Consider the following 22,674-nt stretch of genomic DNA (forward strand, 5'->3'; position numbering starts at 1 on the left):
TTGATTGGTATTGGATAGATCATCGGATGAGAGCGTACGATGCAGCCGGGGGGATTGCGGGCTGTGGGCAGGAGGGAATTGAGGCTGTCAGCTGTCAATCGTGGTGGACAGGGTCAAGATGATCTGTCGATTTCGGCCGTCGCTTTGTCTGGCACGAACGCATGGCTGCGCCAAGTGCTGAACTGGGGAAAGCCCACGGGTGGGAAGTGCACGAGATGGAGAGATGTCAATGATCCACCAGGGGATCGCCGCCGATCCACCAAAACCACGTCAAGCATCGTCATGCCAATCCCGAGCGATGATCGACCATGCGTGCTGGGGGTAAGAGGGAAAACGTTGACAGACCCGACGCCATGGGAGATTGCGGTGGAGGAGAAATCCAGACCCGGCAGTAATCCCTTTTGGGGAGTGGTCGAGTCTATTCGCTCCTCCCCGGGCCCGCGCCTTCTCCTCCTCTACATATATCTGCTGGCCCCGGTCTTTTCCTTCTGAACACTCAACCCTGTACTTTTCACCCACTACACACACCTTGGACCTTGACACAATCTCGTTCGTGATTTCGTGATCAAATTGTGAACCGCAAGAAGGATGAAGACCTCCATATCGTCGGATGTCTGGGAAAAGAAGAAGGCCCTCATCGCCAAGTTGTACATGGAGGAAGAATGGCCGTTGAAGCAGGTCATCAAGCAGATCCGGTCGGACGATTTCAATCCTAGGTGAGTATCTCTTGCATTCGATCCTTGTGGCCGCTGGATCGTGCTAACTCTTCCCAAGCGAAACACAATTGCGCAGCCGTCTAAAGAAATGGCGTGTCACCAAGCCCTCGCGCCAGACTCGCAAGAAGCCTCAGGGTGCCACCGACGACGAATCGGACAAGGATCGGAGGTCTTCGACGGCCTCGCCCCGCCATCGCAAGTCCTCGCCCCTGCGCGACTGCGCCAGGCATACCGCCGACTGGGTGGCACCCACCCACTCGCTCTATGGGCAGCCGCAAATTGCTTCACAGCAACTGACGCCCAGCCCATCGGGCGACCCCTCGGTGCACTCCTTCACCGACGGGAACCCAGTGACTTCGTCTTTCGAGCACCCCGCGCAGACTTCCCCTGTAGGACAGGGTCTCATGGTCAACACCTCCTCCGTCGTGACGCCCTCCTATTCCAGCCTGCCCCTCTCACCCGAGTCCTGTCTGCCGAGCCCCGGGTCGAGTGCTCCCCCGGCCATGGCCCAGTGGTCTCCTCGCTCTGTCTCAGTTGATCTGGGCCTCAACCCCACCATGCACCAGGCTCCTTGGTACTCAGTGCCGTTCGAGCCCGTGACACCGCCGGCCGGTGTTCCACACTCTGCACCCCTCCCGCCCTCCGTCTCGGGCTACATGGTTCCTCCTGCACAGGGCGTCTTCCCTCCCGAGTTCGCCCATTATCCCGGTGAGGATTACCAGACATACGATGCGAAGCCGTGGAAGCGCACAATGTCTTTGCAGTATGACTATGGTCATGGTCGCCCCGAGCACTCCGACCGGAAATATCACCACTCGTACCACCAGCCTCCGCCGGGAATCATTTCGATGCCCCCCAGTCAGCCTGTGATGTGTGCGCCCATGATGCCGTACTCAACCTAAGGGCTCCGTGACTCGACATTGACAGCAATAAGAAGATTCCCCGGCGTTTGGTACTCGTGAAGAGTGTTTGGCATTTCTGTGATACCTCCTTTGTCTTTGTTTTCTTTCTTTCCCTTGTCTCATATATTATCTACGTCTTTTACGTTTTTCTTACGCTTTTCCTCATTTTTCTTCTAACATGTGAAAATGGGCGGTGATCTGTATCTAATAGACTCCTGTGTATGAAATACTTGGTGTTGCACTCGTGGCGGGGCTGATTTGGTCTTTTACCTCTACTTTTGATTCCTGGATATACGGCGTTGGCGGAATGTGTCCTGATCTGATACCTCATACCTATACCTCGTGCACTGACTTGTAATTTCAACCTCGTCAAATTGTCTTCTGTTGCCACTTGAGTGATTTTGCGCGCATTCTACCTTTGGATCACCTGACTTTACATTTTGATACCCATTTCGGCAATACTACCGAGTGCTTGCACCTTCATCCACTTGATCTACCAACAAAATATAATGTCGACTCACAATCTATCCTCTTCCCACGTGGGAACCACAACTGCTCATCTCCGGCCCACCGAGATAGTGTCAGGTAGTAGTGACGAAGTGACTAATATGGTTCTCTAGGGATGTTAGGGCAACCTAGGTGTAACCTTATCAATTGCGCAATTATTGGTTTGCTCCCCTGGATCCTCGGAGGGGCTGGGGCTCTGGTGTGATAAGCATGTGCCCGCGATTCTCTCTCAACGCATGCCATGCTTTCTTGCCGGAGCAACCGGAGTAAACCAGAAAACCAGGTCCGGGTATCCACCGTTCGTCTACCGAGTCTAACGGCTGCCACATGATCATGATCTTCGCCGATGGAAGATCCTCATCTGGATCCCGGCCCTACTTTTGAGCTTTTGTCCGGCCGATCTGGTAATTACCTCCGCGACTATTGTCGGATCAAATCAATGCCCCTCTCCTCCCTGGTGCCATGGAAGAGCTCCTTTAATTACTCTGGTATGTCTCCTGAGTCAGTTTCATCTTGTGTACAACGCACAATGACAAAGTCTATTTTAGCTCGATCTTGCTGAGGACCTTGGGAGGCGCTACTCGACGCCTGGCGTCGCTTGTTATGGTCAGGATCTACTACTACTGCCTTCTACTTGACAGTTGTTTCATTTAATAGAACCTACCCCCTGCATCATGCCCTGCATAGGGTCCTGCAGGCTGCATCTTGGTCTCGTGCTCATGCGTTGGAGTTTGAAACAAGGCCTCAAACACCCGAAAGCTGCTGCATAGCTGAAACACCGTCGAGATCGAACACGCTGTTTGTTGCTCGTTGTTCGGGGATTTGTTACAGATCACTTTGGGCTCACACGTGGCTGCCATGTTCCAAATTGATTGTCCATTGTCGTTTCGCTATGAAAATGAGACTCGTCTGCTGAAGCGAGGTGCACAATGTCGGCATCGTGGCCAGTGCAGGGCTGAAAACCAGCCCGGTAGCTTGATGCCTAGCTTGATTTGAAAGGTCCCGATGACATGGGTTTGCTGGTAGCGTTGACTCTTCGTACCTTTTTACCGCTTCCGTCTTCCTCCGGCATCCACTTTGCAAAGCCTCAAAATATGTGCTTTTTTATTTTATTTTTTTTCTTTCCCCTTTACCAGTGCTCCGAGCTCATTATCTAATTCCCCTGTAGATTATTGTAGTTCTGATATCAGTTAGATCCTCACCTCGGCTCTGTCAGATCGACAGATCGTCTGTATGAAGTATGGGGATAGTGAACCCTGCACTTTCTCCGCGACTCCTCGTATCCACGTTCTCGACCTCAATAACCTCAACTCACCTCAACAAAATTTCCCTACAGTTTGGTAAATTTACCAAACTAAGAAGTTCTCCCGGCGACAATTGAATGTATCTTTCCAGTGGCAAAACTCGTCGGAACTCGTCGGTATCCCGGCTGTTGCAGCTCGGACCGAGACCACCTGCCTCACTATTTTTATCGCGACATACAGCGACAAGTGGATTTTTCACGTGCAACGAAAAGCAAGGACCTTTGCAAAAATATCACCTAGCTACTACCTTAGGAAAGCAGTTGGAATCGAGATAGTGCTAGTACGTGGTGATTTACCACAATAGCCGCGTAGACGCGCCGCGATGCAACGTTGTCGCAGTATCCGAAAGTGACCTCGGCATCTTTCGCGGGGAAAAGCTGTCTCCGCAATTCAACCTCCGAATCCCATCCTACCGTACCCCAACCCTCAACCCCATCTATCTTTGGTTATTTCCGAACAATTGGAGACCTCCTGATTTACTGAGTTACTGAGTCAAGATGCGCGCTGTCCAAGTCAGCGAATATGTCAAGGTTAGGCCTCGAACGAGCCCCCTAACCCCAATATGCTCCCCGGTCACTCGCCGTTGTCGCGAAGACCGAGAAAGAAAATGCAACAAGATCGAAGCAGTATCTAACAACTATCCTGCACATATAGGGCCCCTTGGACCTCAAGGTCACCGAAGTCCCAACTCCAACACCGGCCGCAGACAAATACCTCATCGAAATCCACTCCGCAGGAACAAACTTCTTCGACATCCTTCAAATCCAAGGAAAATACCAGCACCAACCTCCGCTCCCCTGGGTCGGCGGTGCTGAATTTGCCGGAACTATCACCGCCCTCCCAACATCCTCTTCCACTACCCCCAAATTCAAAGTCGGCGACCGCGTCTTCGGCGCTACACAAGGTGCCTATGCCACACACATCCTCGCGCCTGAGCAAGCTCTCCTCCCCGTCCCGAACGGCTGGAGCTTCGAAGATGCGGCCGGTCTCTTTGTTACGGCCCCAACTTCCTATGGTGGTCTTGTCCAGCGCGCCGGCGTGAAGAGCGGTGATTGGGTCCTTGTTCATGCCGCCGCTGGTGGTGTTGGTCTGGCTGCTGTCCAGGTTGCCAAGGCTATGGGCGCGACTGTTATCGCTACAGCTGGTACCCAGAGAAAGAGAGATATTGCTCGGGAGTTCGGAGCGGATTTTGTTATTGATTATAGGGATTCGAAATGGCCCGAGCTCGTTAAGAAGCTCTGTAAGGAAAACCGGAAGGGGAACGGCACTGCCGGCGTGGATATCGTTTATGACCCAGTTGGTATGATCGATGCTAGTCTGAAGTGTGTTGCTTGGAATGCTAGACTGCTGGTCATTGGATTTGCGGCGGGCAAGATTGAGAAGGTTGCGCTTAATCGTGTCTTGTTGAAGAATGTTAGCATTGTCGGCTTGCATTGGGGTCAATATGCTCGCTTTGAGACACCAACAGTGGGTGAGGTCTGGAAGGGAATTTTCGACCTTGTTGCACAGGGCAAGTTCCGTGGTACGGCGTTCAAGGATGAGAGTTTTGTTGGGCTGGAGAGTGTGCCGAAGGCTTTGGCCGCACTTGGCGAGAGAGAGACTTGGGGTAAGGTCGTTGTTAATGTGACCGGGAATGAGAAGGCGAAGAGTAAGCTCTAAGCTTTGATTTATTGAGAATGGTCCACGAGAGATGCGGTTATATACATGTATGAGGTTATATAGACAGAATCTCGCAAGTTCTTTCTTATGCGTCATTCTAGGGGTTATTAGCCCAAACTCGGTGAAATATGGAAGACTTTTTCTCTCAATGAATATCCCGGACCAGCCATTGACTGCGAACGGTTATATTCCAGAATATATCGCCCGACGAATGAGATTGGTCTATGAGAAATCCCATGCAAAGTCCATAATCTAGTGGCCTACACATATTCCCATCGCTGAGTAATAGCCACCCTACCGTTGCAGAATGTGTTGAAAGACAATTGAACAAATGCAGATATCTTGATCCATATGTTACCACACATCTTTTGACCCAGAAGATGACTGTAGCCACACCCCCTTCCTCGCATTTCAATTACCTTTTGGTTTTAGAACCCTTGATCTATGCACAGGAAGATTGACCAGGCAGCTGGCCAGGTGCGTGGCCGAGTAGATGACCGAGTAGATGACAAGATAGACAATCATAGACAATCAGGTAGATGACCAGGATAGACTCAAACTTAAAAATTTTGCAGTTTAAGATTCCGATGAATAAGAAAAAGCAGATGAAATTATAATCGTAAGTTTAAATTTCCAGATGGATACAAGCTCAGATGCATCCATACATCTTATACGGTTCACCCTATAATGCAATCCATGATATAGCACGCATATCCCTGATTATTTCCCTAACGGTAGGAGTTGCAAGCGATATCGGTGGTTTCTATCATGTTCTTCAACTCGTCCGGCTGATCGTGCTTCGCGAGGGAATTCGACGAAAGTAGGAATACCCGGCCGATGCAAGCGATGGTGAGCCAATGATGCGACCAACTAGCTCAATATTCAGATATTCCTGCAGAGATTACCATGGAATTCGGCTTTGTATCCATGCCGGATTGTATACATAAGTTGACGTACTACTAATATGCCAGAACGCATGCGCCTGGGAGCCACGAGCCTCATGCCATTTGAGGCTAGCTGCCGATTCGGTAAAATAGTTCCCATTCCACGTGATCCAGGTATGCATGTTCATCACTAGCCAATCAGTTGTCAGGATCGTGAAACTATTGTAATCTTGACCAAAAATTGTGATCTTGAGTCAGTAAAACTTGTGGAGTCCGAATATTTTGATCTCAACTGCGGTGGCGGCTCAGCTGTACATACGTAGCGCCAACCAGGGTGTGAAAGCGGGTACGAGATGCGCCCTGCATGGTAGGTTTGATCGAGATTTGCGACCCTGGATGGTCGCTATCTATTTTCCATAGTTATTTTATTGTTTTGAGGAGAAAAAGAAGAGGAAAGGGACACAAAGTACGGTACAGCGTCTTGCTGACTCACTTGAGGCGATTCCTTGATCTATCAAGTCAGCAACTATTTTATGAAAGCAACACCCCCGGCGTCTTGCAAGTTCAAATATTCTCTCAACCACCGAAGGCTCAGGATCTTCCTCGGAAATCATGTCGCCAGCACACTCTATCCTGAATCAATACAACTCGCAGATTTCGTCAAAAGGTCCGGGAATATGTACGTCGAATGTGGTCCTTCTTGCTCGCAGAAGCCAATCATCGATTCAGACCTCAAGCCTGTTGCTCACTGCCAAGCAACTCGCTTGCCTTACAACCGACCAGCGCAAAAAAAGGTTGCCAAAATTAAGACACTAGAATCCGAGGAGATTGCGGAACGACTCGATTTTCTCACACCCGATGCCCAACTAACTACTCAGCCGTTCGAGTGTCAACATCTACTTCGTGATGTGAGAAAGAAGACTCCAGTCCAAAAGGGAAATCGACTTGACAAACCTGAACGCTTTCCTGAATTCGAGAAAGTCAATAAATCCTGGGTGTAGTTGAAACAATTGCCAGATATTGACAGCACGAAAAAGTGATCGATCTGGTCTAAGTGCACCATGGGATTATGCACTTATTTGCTACCTCGTATCCCCTGATTCTCAGAGACAGCCTATTCGGACGTCCTTTAATCACCACGCAAGATCTGATACCCATTTATATGACACAATAAGTTGAGTCGCAAATCTTCGGGAAACTGGATTCCATTGCAGCTTTTTGCCACTGGCCGTGGCAGCCGACAATTCTATACCGGCGTCAGGCGTCGTGAAATCTTTCAGCCTGCAATGAATGACTTTCCACTACCGGGGAGCTACTGACTCCTCCGCGCCGCAGTGGGATTCCGATTGTGTGTTGACCTTTTTTGACAGGTTCTTTGACGTGTCATTGAATTGAGAACTACCCTGGAGAGACATCCCAGGGGAAATATCAAGGACTTCCTGAGTGTGGTCAACAAAGACCTAGATGAGCTTTTCTCTGGTGGTATGCAGTATGTATAGCAGCAGCGGAAGGTCCTTGAGCTACGGCTTTTCTATCGCATTATCGCCAATGCGAGTACAAGCGCTCAAGAGATCACGGAATGAGTTTAAACACAACAGATCGCCAGAGCCTCAGAGGTCTACAACAAAAGGGACAACGGGTTACTCGATGACGCTAAAATACTTCCAATTAGAGGAAAATTGGGCATTGCAAAGTAGCACCCTCGAGGCTCTGGAAGGGGAGCTGAAAAGGTTATGGGACAATGTCAAAGCTTAGGAAATGCGAGGGGATCGCCGGACCGAACAGCCAAGATGGACGAATAAAGATGAGAGGAAATACCGCGACTCTATCAACATTGGCCTTCTGCTGTGCCAAAAGGCCTCAAGTCTTTGAGGTTTGAGAGAGAGGAGGCCAAGAACAAATACGACCGTCATATGACTGAACGCAACTTCCAGCAGAATGACAATGTCAAGTATTTTACATATGCGACTGCCATCTTTCAGCCACTCGCATTGGCTGCCAGCATCTTGAGTATGCAAATTGCGCCGCCCACAGATGTGCTCCAACACATGATGATATGCTCTGTAGTGGCATTTGTCGTTCTTCTGATTGTTATTTTCTTACTGCCATTTTTCCTGGACACCAGTGAGCACCTCGGGCATTCAATCTAGCAGAGGCTCAAGGCTCGCCCTGAGAAGCCCTACAAGAAGCTCAAAACTAGGCTTGAGTACCCCTACCAAAAGTTCAAATATGTCTTCTGGTGACCCTCCACATTGTTTGCTACTGCCACTCGTGGCAAAGATGGAAGTTCAGCCTGGAGGCATGTCTGGAAGATGCCACCCTCCGAAGACAAGGCAGGAGACATAGAATCTGGATTGGAAAATGGCCAGCAATCAGGAGTCGAAACCGACCAGTCATCGGCTCTGAAATGTCAGGTGAATAATTTCCGAATTTCAACTGAATTTGTGTCTTCCACTCTACCAAACCAATCAAATACCCAAGTCTAACAGTGTATGTAGGTGCGCAAGGAGTCATGCTCTAGTAAAGAAATTCTCCACAAGGAAGAACTCGAGCAAGAAAAACATGAACTATGAAGGCCCTTTACTTGCTCTAGCAACTCTTCGAAGAGAAATGAGCCGGCCGTCCCGAATGAGACATACCAGCTCGCAACCCAGCTCCGGTCGGTCGTACCCACAAGACGTGGAAGTACGGTGACCGTCCTTCGAGGAAGAGTCCGTGATCTCGTCCTGGTGGACTAGGACAGCTGGATTGAGGAGTTGCGGCGGTGTGAAGGTTATTGAGGGTTGTTTGGAGGCGTCGGGACGACGCGAGTCTCCGGATTATGGAGGGGAAATGGATCTGGCGAGTTGGGTTAGTGACTAGGGCGAGTTGCGCTATCCATTTGCGACTCGTTGGCGCAGAACGCAGTATCTCTTTCTGGCCAACGCGCGCTGGAGCTGGAGTTGGGAAGTTGAAGGTGGAGAGCGGAAAACCCAGTCGAAAAGGGCGCGCTCGCTTAGTGATTAGTCAGCGAAAGTACTTGAGCCGACTTGTAGTAAAGGAACGACCCGATATGTATAGGCAGTTGTTTAAGTATGGAAATTGGAAAAAGTAAGGTAGTAATGACAAATTAGTGCAGCAATTATGTGAAAGGTCGGGGATAAGAAGTACATTATGTTTGAAATAGGTAGGAATAGGTAAAAATAGGTAGAAACTGGAGATTTGGGGCCAGGGAACGCCAACCCGAAACGGAAAAGGGGCACAGAGGGGACGGAAGGTAAAAATAAAGGTAAAAATAAACCCATAGAGCAAATAAATATAAGAACGTAGCAGTCGTGGTCATGTGGCGTCATATCAGCGTCGAAAATTGTTCATGAAAACCGTAGTTGTCAGAAATGAATAGGGCATGCCTAGTGATATCTCTCCCGCATTTGAACGAGAGTAGTCCATCCTTGGCAGCAGGTCTTGGTCATTTGATGTCCACACCAGCAGCATTGCAGAGATGTGGACTCGGAGCGCTTGGTCGGTTCGCCCTCCTTGTTCGATGCAACCTTACCAGAACCCGTGCCGGGAAATGGAGCTTTGCTGGAAGGCTGTTGAATACGCAGCGGAAGGGGCAGACCCCGATGACCCGAGTCAGAAGAGAACAGCGAGCTCCGTCGAAGAGAAGTTTTTCGTCGAGAGAAGGTGCGTACGAGAAGCGACTCGGGCGCGGTGGCCTCTGGACAGGCGAGTCGGGCGTAGATCTCGGACGGTATATCGTGCCAGTACTTGCACGAGCAGCAGATGACGAAAACCTTGCCGATGATGTGATCCTTTTCCGGCGGCATGACTTTTTGAACGGAGTTCTTGCGCATCATGTACACCGGACCACCGGGGGCGAGTGGGAAAGTACAACGGACTGGGGTTTCGTGGATGGTCGCTCGGTTCGCTGCAGGTTCGTGAGGCCGTGCCGCCGCATTGGTCGCATTAGCATCTTGGGGCTCCGATGCTTCGGCTCGATCTCGGATTTTGTAATGCCCTAGCAAGGGGGTCTGGGTTGGGGGTTGGTATGGGGGTTCGGTTTGGTTATTTCGCGTATGGGCTTTCGATATATCTAGTACCTCTTCGTCTGCGGTGTCATAGCTCGAACCGTGTGAGGAAACAATGGAAGGCGCTCTTTTGTGACCCGGGCTGCGCGCACTTTGAGTAGATAGGCTAATCACAGGCTCGTCACTCGTGGACAGAAGACCTCGGTCCGCGGGCTCTGTCTTTGACTCGACCGCTGCATCGGTTTGAATCGTTGGGGTCTCCTGGACCTCGCTGTCCATCGTTTTTGGGAAACCTTTGGTCATAGTAGATCGTCGACCAGAGTGCTTCAGAGGCGGGACCATGAGCGGATACCGCTTCGCATCGTGCGACATCTGCTCCGGGTTGAAATCAGGCGACTCAGGTTCCAGGGGAGAGTTCTCTTTGGTCTCGGCACTGATGACCCCAGGATAGTGTGGTTTTCCACCACTCACAGAGTGATTCTTCTCGTCAGGCATTGGACCAGCCTTGCGACTTGCCTTCATTCTTGCACCCGATTCTTGCGCTCGCTGTTCCTTGACAGGAGTTATCTGCGAGGAGTGGATTGGGGAAGACCTTCCTGCGATGCTAGATCGTTGAGCAGAGGAGGGTGTGGATGGCTTGGACCCGCCTTTCGACTCAACGTCTTTGTTTGTAAAGGGATTCAGCGCGAGCGGGGAAGACTTGTACGCCTTTGGCAGCGTGTTGGGGCTGGTATCCGGGCGGTTCTTCTTCGGAATACCACTGGGTAGATTTGACGGCATCGATGTCGGAACAGGGAAAGTCTTTGATTTGAGAGAGTTGTACTGGTGAAGACCAGAACTCAAATGATGCGCGTTATTTACGCGAGGAGCTCTGGGTGCCTGTTGAGCTCCAGGCAGCAAAGGGTTGGCCGAAGACCCGGATGGCAGTTTCGCCGACGCAGCAGAAGAGTTTGTGATCGTAGGAGCCTTCACAGGTCGGCTGGCCACTCCTGGGGCACTTCGCTCAATTCGAAGCGCAGCAGTAAATGACTCTCGGTCCAGATCTGCAGAGAGCTCCGTGGCCTGGGGGTGGGGATGAGGTGTAGAATCATACTTTGGGAAAGGAACATAGGTCTCAGTAAGGGTACGTCTCTTGAGACTTCGCAGTCGCAGACCCGGCATACTTACAGATATATTGCCGCCTGCAGCTTGCAGTGAAGGCTCGTTGTGGCCGTTCTTCTTCTTCCATGCTTCAGCCACCTTCCAGTGCTCGCGCAAGTCATCCGACTTGGTAGCAGGATGATGGAGTCGAGGCATCTGGTGCGTATCTGCTGAGGCCAGACCTGTACCGTGGCGGGTAGCTAGCTCGCGAGAAACGACAGTGCCGAACTGCTCAGGAAGAGTCAAAGGCAGACTGGGGGGACCTTGCTCGAGGGAGTTGCGTGAACCAGTGTCACTTCCATTGACTGAGCTTGCGCGGGATCGCGATCGCCGTTTGGTGAAGAAAGAAAAAGTGCTGGAAGATTTAGGCCTCTCGCTGCTGGCACTAGAAGACCGCTTGGAGCTGCCTAGAGGCTGCTTTTTAACGAGGCGACGAGAATCTCTTTCGTATATGCCTTGTTCCAATCTCTGCTGGGCGGCCTCCAGATTCGACAGGCGCTTCTCCAGCTCTTTGCGCTCGGCTTCGAGCCGTTTGGTGGCACGTCTTTCTTTGCGAGCCGTTTCGCGCTCCCAGGTTGGCGAACTGCAAATACGATCGACCTCTGCCGTACTGGGGTTGCATGCTTCTGTCGACGCCATCTGTTGGGGTGTGATGCTTTCATCTTTGGCAAACACCGGGTGTACTCCAGGGCTGGAGCCTGGCGTGCTCACTGAGGGCAGTCGCGAGTTTAAAGACGAGGGATTCGCGGAGCTAGGCACTGTTTCGCCTGCATCAAAGCCGATGGTGATCTCAGAATTGGGCACCAGCGCGCTGTGTCTGGCCTGAGCCACCGCCGTGTGTGGCTGTCCAGCATCGCCATGGACGCTGGCGTGTTTCTGGGTCTTCTTTTGGTCAGGCACTGTGGTTCGGCCAGAGTTGGGGGAGGAACTGACTTTGTCTGACCGATCGACACTGAAGACGCGCTGGATATGCTCGGAGATGGAGGATCGCCGGCGTCTGCGGGGGTGATCGTCCGACATGGCGCCCAGCATGGAGTGCCTCTGGGAGAAAAGAGGAAAACGAGAGAAAGCCTCCGACAGAAAGTCGGGGGCAGCGGTGTTGCCCGATGTTGCCCGGATTGAAGGTTGAACCGCAGTCGAGACTGAAGAAAGAAATTCCAAACTCGCCACAGCGCATTCACGCAGGTGAGACCTGCAGCTGCCACCATCCTATTTTTGTGTGCGATCTGGGGAAGCCCTGTGGTCGGAGGACACTGAATATTTTCGAACGGTCTTATATTTTTATTTTCTAAGTATCAGAAAATAGTGAATTATCATCAGCAATATTAATATTATTATCGGCTGCTAGCTGTATTTGATTGAAGCGCCGACTTGGTTGGGTTGGAAACACGGCACGCGTCGCAGATCCAACACCAACATCCATCCCAGCAGCTCTATCTCCTCAATGCTATACGCCACACTCGCCACAACCTTTTCACGGACTACATATCAACTATGTATATAGTCCATAGTCCCGACTATTAGGTGTTGGTCGGCGCTTCCACGGTTCTTTGACGGCACCGCCCCGCTTGGCATCCGTGGAACAAACCAGCCTGCCCGTCAGCTTGATTTGACACCGCTGATCCCCAGATGTGAACCTCCAAGCACACCAGACCAAATCAAACTCACCATCGACATCCCCAACATGGCTCAGAACCCCTTTGCAGGTCCCCCGCCCAGCTACGAAGCTGCGGTTGATGCCAGCAGAGCCAACGGCAGCAACACCGCTCAAGGCGACCCTCCGCCATATCACAACTGGCAGGAAGCCGTCCCAGACACCTCAGTCTTCCCCCCGCCGCCTGTCCAGGGATACTACAGCTCAGGCACAGGAAATGCCTCTGCGGACGATGCGGACCGCGCGCATGAGTTCTGCGATAGTACCCCGCTCTGGATCCCGACGATGCCTTCCTCCGCCGTCTGGAGGGATGTCCATGAACATCGAAATCTGCGTCCTGTCCAGCCCGTCGAGTTCCAGGGGACGTTGAAGAGCTCTTCGCAGGGGCGCTGGTCGGGCGCCACGCGGGATCGGAATGGGGATTGTCTTGTTGTCTCCCATCTACCGCTGTACTTTGCTGCGATGGATTCGCCGCTGTTGAGGAATGATGGTCACGACACGGTGATCTACTTTGAGGTCAAGTTAAAGGGACTCCGGGCTGGTCCGGGGTCGGGAGAGGGAGAGTCGGGCTTTTCTATTGGGTTTGTTGCGCAACCGTATCCTTCATGGAGATCGCCTGGTTGGGAACGCGGGAGCTTGGGTGTCTGCTCTGATGATGGGTGTCGCTTTGTGAATGACTCCTGGGGTGGCCGGGATTTTACGACGCCCTTTCAGGTGGGCGAGACGGTTGGACTGGGCATGGTGTTCTCTGCCCCGAAAGGTATTCGCCGTAGCAGCTCCGACAAGAAGGAAATGTCGAGGATGTGCGATGTGGAGATCTTCTTTACGCGGAATGGGCGACGGGCAGGCGGATGGAACTTGCACGAAGAGATGGATGCCGATTCCGGTGGGATCGAGGGTCTGGAGGGCGACTTTGATTTGTATGGGGCGATTGGGCTTTTTGGTGGCATTGACTTTGAGTCCTGCTTTAACCCTGCAGGGTGGCTCTGGAAGCCCTAGGCCGATGATGGGTCGCAGCTGCGTCGTTGCGGGCCTCGATCTTGTGTGCTTTCAGTCGTTGGGTTGCTCGGGCTTCTTGCCAAGTCGAGTCATGCACACGAGTTCAGGCACCGAATGGCAAGCGTTAGGGCTGAGATTTGCTTTTGAGGGGGTGTGACAGCTCTCATTGCTTATTTGCTAGCCTCCGATGTGTACCTGATGAACGGCGGAATGATATCAACAGATGATGACCTTGGCTCACACAATCAGCCCATGCTACAGCTGTACAGTTGTATACCTAGAATATGTACCTGCAATCCGAGACAATGACTATCCATGACTATATGGAGTCCGGGTATAGCTGGCGGAGCGGTTCCAGACTCCCTCTTTCCCCTCCCAAAGCTCCCTTGTCCCTGTCCTCATCTCCGAATGTAGAGACGCGCATGGAAAATAATTCCAGTCCGAGGTAGCCGCCACGGACCCCCGGCAACGACCCCAATTCGCACGGCATCGCAGACGCCCATGGCCTACAGCCTATTTCGACGGCCTGCCGAGGATGTGCCAGCCACCGTGCAAGGCGATGCAGCCCCCTGCACGCCCGCATTCCTCCGGTTCTAGAAAGTCATCGCCCATCCCCGAATCGCTTCCTAGTAGGATGCGCGCATTAGCGGCTCGGGGGAAGCAGATGGTGCATTCCCGGCATGCAGCACAGTTGTTCTTTTGAGTGGGACGAGCAGGGGTGTATTTTATTTTATTTTATTTTTTTTGGTTTCCGTCTTTTTCTCGCCCCCAAGGGACCACGCGATCATCCATCGGTTTCTCAAAGTGCATGAACAGCAGAGCAGGAGTTGACGTCACCGGCGATACCGCGGTAGGATCGTCTGTCTCGTGCAAAATGCAGCTTCTTGAAGATCCGGAGGGCTCGGCTGGAGTCGAGAACATCGGAGATCCCGGGGAACTCGGCCGGAATGAACAAAGAAAGCAAGAGCCAGTGGATGTGGCATGAGACATTCTCAAAGAAAATGCATCGTGAGCCTCACACGTCGCGTATCTTATTGATAGTAGGTTGCCTGACCCAGACTGCGAGACCCTCAAAACAGCCTCGTGCGGTCATTTACAGTTGTGGAGAGGAGGGCCTGAGCCCGCTGTAACGCCATGACCGCATATCAAAATGCATGTCATGCGCTTGGACAAAAGGAGTAGACTGTTCGATGTCGCACCTTCCTTTGAATGCTGACAGACGACAGAAAATATGGGATCGTCTCGGGCTATTTTTCGCCCAGCCCGTGGATGTGGCTGCCAATCGAGGGCGCGCGTATGGTCCGAACAGGGCAAGTGTCTCGCCTCGAGCGAACGTCCCTTTTGTCTCCGTATCGGCAGGAGAGGTTTGCATGTGTACAATGAGGTACCAGAATATGTACAGCGCACCCTGGGCAGGCTTGGCATATCAGGGTGGGCCTCTCGTATGAATCAAAGTGAAGTATATGTCGAGATGCGACGATATGATTCGAATTGTCTGGAAGAGGCGAACGCGCAATGGCACAGGTAATTGTCTGGAAATCATCTCACTGGGGGCAATTGATTGCGCCATTTCGTTCCTTTCGACGCGACGAGATTCTCGTTCTCGTACAGTGTATGGAGTTTGTACGAGGTATCTCTGGTGTTCCACTTCCCCCTCCCCAACACCACCCCCACGGCAGGCAAAGGACGCGACACTGGTCACCAAGTCCAGTTGCCAAAAGGACAACAGCCGTTCTTTTGCTAGAAGTATCAAAAGTGTAAACGAAATACAGGGAAGCGCACAAGATTCTACGAACAGTCGAGTGGAGACCCGAAATCGGTGATAATCCCGAGACTATCCCTGATGGTTACAGCGGCTGCAGCCTCGCTGCAGCTAGGGAATCAGGGCGTCGGCCGCGATGTCCAGCCTGCGGAGTCTGTCGGCTTGAATCGTCCCCCCACGCGAGGCACCAATGAGGATCGACAGGCGTGTGAAGGACGGAGCAACTCCTGAGCCTCCGGAGAACGGATGTAATCGTACGGAGTAGTCCACGAGACAGTGCGCAACCTCCTGCAGGTGGTGCAGGTGGTGCAGTGCAGAGTGGGGAGGTTGACCGTTGCCACCAGATCGCGCTACATGGTGCATCGTCTCGTCCCGCGCACATCGATTTCCAAGTGTGGATATGCTGACAGACCACGTCGACACAATGGGTGGAGAGGTGGATGGAGAAAGAGTACGGAGGAAGTGGAGGAGGGCAAAGGGGCATGGACCAACACCCGCTTGGCGGGGGGGCTCCCTCGTGGCCGATGGATGCTGCTGGTGGACTTGCTGCTGATCGCGAGCAACTGCTGGCTGCACGTTGCAAGTGGTTTTTTTTTTTTTTTTCTTAAATTGAGACGGGGAACCTTCACCCTGTCCGGTGTAGTCCAACCCTCGGTCTCCGAATTTGGGACCTTTGATCGTTTGATGTTGTATTGGTTATTGTTGTCTGGTTTTCGTCTCGGGCCACCGAGGAGAAGCGTGTGCGCGCGCGCGATCCACCCTCGGCGTTACGCCGCTTGTAACGCACCATGTATATCCTATACAGCGTGGTCGGTGCAGGTTGTATAGTGTATAGGCCGAGGAGCTCCACGGACGATCTGGATAGTGTTCTTTGTACTGGCGCCAGCCCCCGAACCAGGCAATACGCAACTTGGGGCGAGGGACCTGGGAGGCAAATGCCGGGTATTGATTTGTCGGAACAAGAAAGCGTGGCTAATCGGCTGGTCAGCGCCAAAACGGCCAGAAACGGATGAGGCAGACGAGAGGGGAAGTGGGATCGACCTGCAAGTCATCTTGCCGTGTCCCGTCCCCTCCACGTCCAGCAGCAGCAGCAGCAGCAGTCGTCCTCCTGTGGTCTCTTTTTGTTCGTTGGTGACTTCGCCGCACCCACACGGCCGTGACCTTTGCCTCTGCCTCCTGCGTGTCTCCAGTTCTCGCAGTTCGTCTCCATCATCAACCGGCCATTTCCGGGATTTGAATAGTGACAGGGTGGAGTCCGGGTGTCCGTGCAGCCGAGAGACGCGTCTGTTTCACTCACGAGAGCTTGGGGATCTCCCCACGATCGGCTGGTTCGGTTCGGCCCAAAAGGGAAGCATCATGGAAGGCAGCGCAGGCAACGAGCAGATGGCATAGAGTAGGCATGGCTGGAAGAGCCGGCGCGTGCCTTCGTGCAGGGGGCAGCTGCGATGGAATGTCGAGGGGTCGCCACTGGAGTCAAAATGCAACGGCCTGTGCAGTTGGAGCGAACCATGCAAAGTACCAGATTGCGTGGACCCCGTCGCCAAGGGCTGTCGACGGGCTGTGCAGTGTCGTCCCTTAGAAGTCGCTTTGTGCTCAGGAGTCGAAGAGGGCTAGTGTCTGATCTCTGCAATATACTTTGCAGCCGATCCGCGAGGGGAGATAACGATGTCCGCTTTGGGCCGGCTGCATATTGCTGACTCGCCGACTTCTCCTAGGAGCACGCACTCGATTCCTACCCAGGTTGGCATAGCCTGGCTTTGTCAATAGTTCTGCTTTAGCTTCAAGGGCTGCCCTAGCACGAGCTTGCGGCCTCGATTAGACGCCAAAGCGCGCCTGGCAACAGCCTTTATATTGACCTGACTCGGGGATCAGGGGTTCCCTGTTCGCCTCAGCCAACCGATCGCTGCACGTTGGATTTGATATCATATTCCATCGATCGTCCCCCTCATCGATTTTAATATCTACAGTTGTATAGCGAACATATACCAAAGAAAAGGATTGGATGCCACAATGCAATGTTGGTCGTCGAGATGGCGATGATACATACCTCTGGACATACTTTGGGTCGACCATGGTATATTGCTGACACGCCACGCCACCGGGTCGCCTTAACCCCTTGGGGGGAGGTGCGATATCGACCGCCTGATTTGGCCATCTGATGTTATCAAAGTTCCCAAACCGGACTCCAGGGCCTCAGACACTCACATTACGGGAAGCTGGGCCTCGTGTTTGCCTCCCCTCCCAACACACATCTGCTTCACGGTACCCCACGAAATTATACTCACTTATACTGACTTCCTATACACTACGCTGCCATATCTCAAGATAAATTACTCGGGCACTAACTGTACGCTCGTGCACTTACCACTTACCACGCCATAACCACTGCATGGTCCCCACTCAAGCTTCTGGCCGAGTCACGGCGATCGCCGCTAGGATTCCCGCCCCGTTTCGTGTTTCACTTCGGTTACCGTGCAGCAGTGGGTTCGTACGGCCAGCCTTGATAGCCCTGCCCAGGCTCCATTTCTGCTCGACGTTAAAATTAAAGAATCCATCCTGTGCCACAAGGCGTGCGAATCACGGTCGATCATTTAATAAAAAAAAAGGATACGCGGGATGCCTTCGACGGGAGCCCATTGGAGACACGCTAGGCCCATTGTCCAGTTCTTCCACTAATCACTGCCGCCCTGGTCCTTCGAGGCGCCCCTAAGGTGCTAGCTAGATATCGAAAGTCGTCTCAGCGCTTCGAGGACCCCCAGTTTCTCGGAGTATTGGCGAGGATTGGTCTTGGCCACTGATAACGCGCGCGTCACGCTGGTACCTGGATACCTGGAGCTGAGCCTGAACCATGTCGATCCATCAAAACATGAATCATATTGTTCGAATCGTAAACACAAAAGAAAAAGAAGTGAAAAAAAAAAAAAAAAGAAAAAGAAACAAGGTTCCCGCCCTGGGCACCAATCCAATCAGAAAGATGCGGGCCCACTGAGATGCAACCAGAAATGCACGAGGGGACGAGGGAATCTCGCGTGCATGATCGGAGATGTTCTCCTTGGGCTCGCATGCTGTCTTCCAGCATGGTATTTTTGTTAGGCACTTGTTTTGTTTCATGCTGAAGGTACTCTTTTTTTTTTCGAAGGATTGCGATTAGTTTCTTTAATAATCATTAAATAATCAGCATTATCATATCATAGTATCATGTAATACAGGAATCACCACGGTAAACAATGGTGTTAATCTTTCTCTGCCGCTGCTGCATGCCACCAGCGAGACTAAAGTGACTTAGTCGATCACACTGTGTACCTGCGACAGCAGAACCCCCGACAGCCAATGGCGGCAACCACCACCGCGCATATCAGCTGGTTGCCTTGATTTCGTCATGTCGCGCGTGGCCGTTGGGAATGTGGCCGAGAGGGAATGCCATGCGGAACTCAAAGAGCTTCCGCCATCTGCGCAGGGCTGGACAGCATGAACCTCTGTAACGCTAGAACCGAGGAAGCGTATGGGATGTACTGCGTACTGTGGTATGTACTAGCCGTACTAGCCCACGCGCAGTCGCGGGCTAGCAGTGCAGGCCGGCCCACCCTGTCACTGCTGGCTGCATGGGCCGCCGCCAATCCCTCTCCACCCTAGACATGCTCCCATCTAGATCCAGGGTCTCTGACGCACGAGGCAAAACTACACCTGCAGGACACTCAAAACGACAACGGGTTCTGGGGCAGTTGTTTTAGCTCCAAAAATACCTACGATTTTCCTCGGATTTTTTTTTTTGGGTTCCAATTGCTCGCGTCGATTAGTATCAGCTCCCTACAATTTAACTCGGCCTCCGTCGCCCCAAATACCTCGTCTTCTATTTTTCTCTCTCCTCCGTCTCCTTCTCTCCACATCCCCTCCCCCCTTCCCTCTCTTTCCTCTGGGCTGGTTGAGGAAGCTGTGTCTTCCCCGACATTCGTTTGTGCTTCCTTGATCTCACTACCAGCCCATCTGGTGTCGATTCGGGACAATTGATCCGTTGAGTGAGTTGAGACAATCCAAAGATCAAAAGTCTTAAATTAGTGGAATGGGAAACTGACTTTGAGCCATAGATCGAATCACCCAAGACCCAACCCAAAAAGAAAAACGAAAAACGGGTCGGATATTTCTTGGAGAGGATATCCAACACGGGCAATCGGGAAACCGGGACTATCATTGTTGGATCCGCCATGGCCTTTCCCTTTCTGCGCGCCTTTGTCGCATTGTTGTGGGTATATCCCTAAGCATCGCTAACTATTCAAAAAGAGACGCAGCTGACCAAACGTCTCTGTCTGCAGCATCTATCGCTACTTCCGCCTCGTGGTGAACCTCATCTCTTTCTGGTCATTTAAGCCGATCCCGCCACCGGAGAACCCGAAACTCACCTCGCAGGATGTCTCGGTCATTATTCCCACCCTCGAGGGCTGTGGCGAGGAATTGGTGGAGACGATCCGGTCGATTCTCGACAATCAACCCTACGAGATCCTGCTGGTCACTATCGAGGCCAACCGGAAGAAGGCCGAGCGCATGCTGAGCCTGATGCCGGCCTCCAAGTCGCGCATCCGCCTGTTCACCGTCACCCACCCCAATAAACGCCGCCAGATGACCCGCGCCATCCCCGAGGTCCGCACCGCCATCACGCTGCTCGCCGACGACGACGTGAGCTGGCCTTCGACCGTGCTCCCCTGGATCCTCGCGCCCTTCGAGAAGGACGAGCGCTACGGCGGCGTCGTGACCTGCCAGCGCCTGCGTCGTGCCGCGTCGCCCACGCTGCCCCAGCGCGTCTGGGGCTACCTGGGCGCCTTGTATCTGGAGCGACGCAATTTCGACTGTGGCGCCACCACCAACGTGGACGGAGGATTACCGTGCATGTCCGGCCGCACGGTGGCCTATCGGACCAAGATTCTCCAGAATGAGGGCTTCACCTACGGCTTTACGAATGAGGAGTGGTGGTGGGGGAAGTATCAGCTCAATGCGGACGACGACAACTTCATCACTCGCTGGATGGTCTCGCATGGCTGGGAGACCTTTATGCAGTACCACCCTGAGGCCGAGGTGCTCACCACCCTCGAAGATAATCCCCGATTCCTCAAGCAATGCGCGCGCTGGTCGCGAAGCAACTGGCGGAGCAACCTGACCAGTATGTTCCACGAGAAGCACATCTGGTAGTAAGTGCCACCCCTTCCCCCCGTCGCCTATCTCCATTTTCCTTTCCCCTGTCCCTCTGTCCCTGCACGTCGACCATCTCGTCTCGACACGGCGCGTCCAGTTCGTCCATTTGTGGGAGTGGGCCTTGGCTGGACGCAGCCGAGCAGGGATGTTGGGAAATAATCGGGAAAAAAGCACTGGCCCCCAATCCGCGTTGCCTCTAATTTTATTTTAATTTTTTTCCTTTCATGCCTTGTTTATCCCATATATCATTTTCAGCCGCAGCTAACCCCCGTTGCAGTCGCCAGCCCTGGAGCGCCTATGCGGTGCACCTGACCACCTTGTCGCCGCCGGCCTTGCTGGGAGATCTTTTGTTAGTCTGGCTCTGCCACAAGGCGACCATGCCCTGGGGCGATATTCCCCATTTGCGTGCCATGACGGCTCTGGGTCTGTGGATGTTTACGAGCAAGTGGATCAAGCTGCTGGGTCACTACATTCGGTACCCGGTTGATGTATTCCTGCTGCCGGTGTCCATCTTATTCGGTTATTTCCACGGCGCCATCAAGATGTACGCGGTGATGACACTGAATGTGGTAAGTCCTGGAATTTTATATTTTTTATTTTTATTTTTTTTAATTCCTTTGCTTGTGTTTATTTTTTTTTTTTTTTGTGTTGGTTGTTTTGGCTCTTTGCGGTCGACCCGCTGTGGTTCCAGCCGAGTGGGCTCCCTAAGCGTCGCCCCTCTTTTTACCCCCCGTATCGGCCTTCTCCCCTATGACATGCCCGCCTCACAAAACGCTTTGATCACGACTCCTCCCTCGTGCAGCGGCCTTTATCCACCATCTTTCCGTGCGAGGGCCGTATTTCTTGGTCGCCGCCCCTGATTCGCCTCTCCGCTGGCGACTTCGGGAGATGCAGTCGACATGGTGTTATTTACTTTTGCTTTTGACACTCTGGGAATTCACAGCTGACCTTCCTTCCACAGACAACATGGGGTAGCCGTGACGGCGCCGATGACTACGACGCCGAGCGTATGAAGAAGCGCACCGATGCCGATCGCAGGAAACAGCCCTACTACCCCAGCTATCTCACCAAATAATCACCTCGCCTCGTCCCCCCACCCCCCGCCGTGGAATCCGGAAACAATATCCATCACCTACCCCCCTCATGCCCTCTGGCTGCATGACGGCCTATTTGGCATGTGCTTTGCAACCACAGCTCGGGCTATTCTTCGAAGGTCCATGTCCCCGACCCTCCTTCGGAGATGGTCTCCATTCCCAAAATCCAAAAACCTCCCACCATGCACGAGCACGGTAAATGACAAGATGTGCTCCTCCGATCGTCTTTGGACTCGTTGACTTTTTATTTGGATGCTCGCTTTTACTTACGATGAAATGCCGTGACGATTCTGTTTCGACCATGTTCTGCTTTTCCATTTGGGTCATCGCCTTGTGTTTCGGTCTCGATTCTAGATGCGTCCAGCGCCTTCACCTTTTTCTTCCCACCCTGACTTGCGACCGTTTCTCACGGCTGCAGTTTTGTTTGTTGCCTCTGGTTCGCCATCCGGACAAGGACCGGGAGCATAGAAACCACCCCGGGACCTTGCTCCTCGCAGCAAACGGCAGCAGGCCTCGACGGCTTTTTGTATGGTGACTCTGCAGGCCCGAAGACACCTCGTCTCCCCTCATAACAACTTTGTGAGATCCGACAGACTCGATGGGTGGTACCAGTGTCGACCAGACTGTCCATTGGTGCCCCGGGCTTTTTCTTCTTTCTTCTTAGCTCTGCACACGATTGGTTCTCAAAAGCGAAAAAAAGCGCAAAAAGAAACAAAAACCAAAAGGGGCGACCAACTCGAAACTTGAAGCTTTTTTTTTTCCTTCTTGCTTCATTTCTCTTTGTTTCCCTCATTTTCTTCTTGTGTAAATTACAAAAGCATGGGCGGATTTCGTCGCTTTGCTGTTTCTCTTGCGTGTT

The 22,674-nt window shown here is 52.5% G+C and overlaps 5 protein-coding genes across 5 annotated transcripts; 4 read left to right on the top strand and 1 right to left on the bottom strand.

The window, feature by feature from the left end:
• Positions 1-588: 588 nt before the first annotated feature.
• N7532_002421 (Clr5 domain-containing protein) lies at positions 589-1,618 on the top strand (the record flags this gene model as incomplete). The annotated part of the gene is made up of 2 exons (XM_056614915.1): positions 589-716; positions 775-1,618. The coding sequence occupies 2 exons, from the start codon at positions 589-591 to the stop codon at positions 1,616-1,618; spliced, it is 972 nt and encodes a 323-aa protein (XP_056477887.1).
• A 2,308-nt stretch (positions 1,619-3,926) lies between these two features.
• Positions 3,927-5,088, top strand: N7532_002422 (NADPH:quinone oxidoreductase family protein; the record flags this gene model as incomplete). The annotated part of the gene is made up of 2 exons (XM_056614916.1): positions 3,927-3,959; positions 4,084-5,088. The coding sequence occupies 2 exons, from the start codon at positions 3,927-3,929 to the stop codon at positions 5,086-5,088; spliced, it is 1,038 nt and encodes a 345-aa protein (XP_056477888.1).
• A 4,273-nt stretch (positions 5,089-9,361) lies between these two features.
• Positions 9,362-12,154, bottom strand: N7532_002423 (uncharacterized protein; the record flags this gene model as incomplete). The annotated part of the gene is made up of 1 exon (XM_056614917.1): positions 9,362-12,154. One exon carries the CDS (start codon positions 12,152-12,154, stop codon positions 9,362-9,364), a length of 2,793 nt encoding a protein of 930 aa, XP_056477889.1.
• Positions 12,155-12,806: 652 nt separating this feature from the next.
• On the top strand, positions 12,807-13,775 carry N7532_002424 (SSH4 family protein; the record flags this gene model as incomplete). The annotated part of the gene is made up of 1 exon (XM_056614918.1): positions 12,807-13,775. One exon carries the CDS (start codon positions 12,807-12,809, stop codon positions 13,773-13,775), a length of 969 nt encoding a protein of 322 aa, XP_056477890.1.
• Positions 13,776-19,739: 5,964 nt separating this feature from the next.
• On the top strand, positions 19,740-21,796 carry N7532_002425 (glycosyltransferase family 2 protein; the record flags this gene model as incomplete). The annotated part of the gene is made up of 4 exons (XM_056614919.1): positions 19,740-19,777; positions 19,848-20,717; positions 20,999-21,290; positions 21,665-21,796. The coding sequence occupies 4 exons, from the start codon at positions 19,740-19,742 to the stop codon at positions 21,794-21,796; spliced, it is 1,332 nt and encodes a 443-aa protein (XP_056477891.1).
• Positions 21,797-22,674: the final 878 nt, after the last annotated feature.

Source organism: Penicillium argentinense (assembly GCF_028826775.1).
Source record: "Penicillium argentinense strain IBT 30761 chromosome Unknown utg000003l_segment0_segment0, whole genome shotgun sequence".
NCBI lineage: Eukaryota > Fungi > Ascomycota > Eurotiomycetes > Eurotiales > Aspergillaceae > Penicillium > Penicillium argentinense.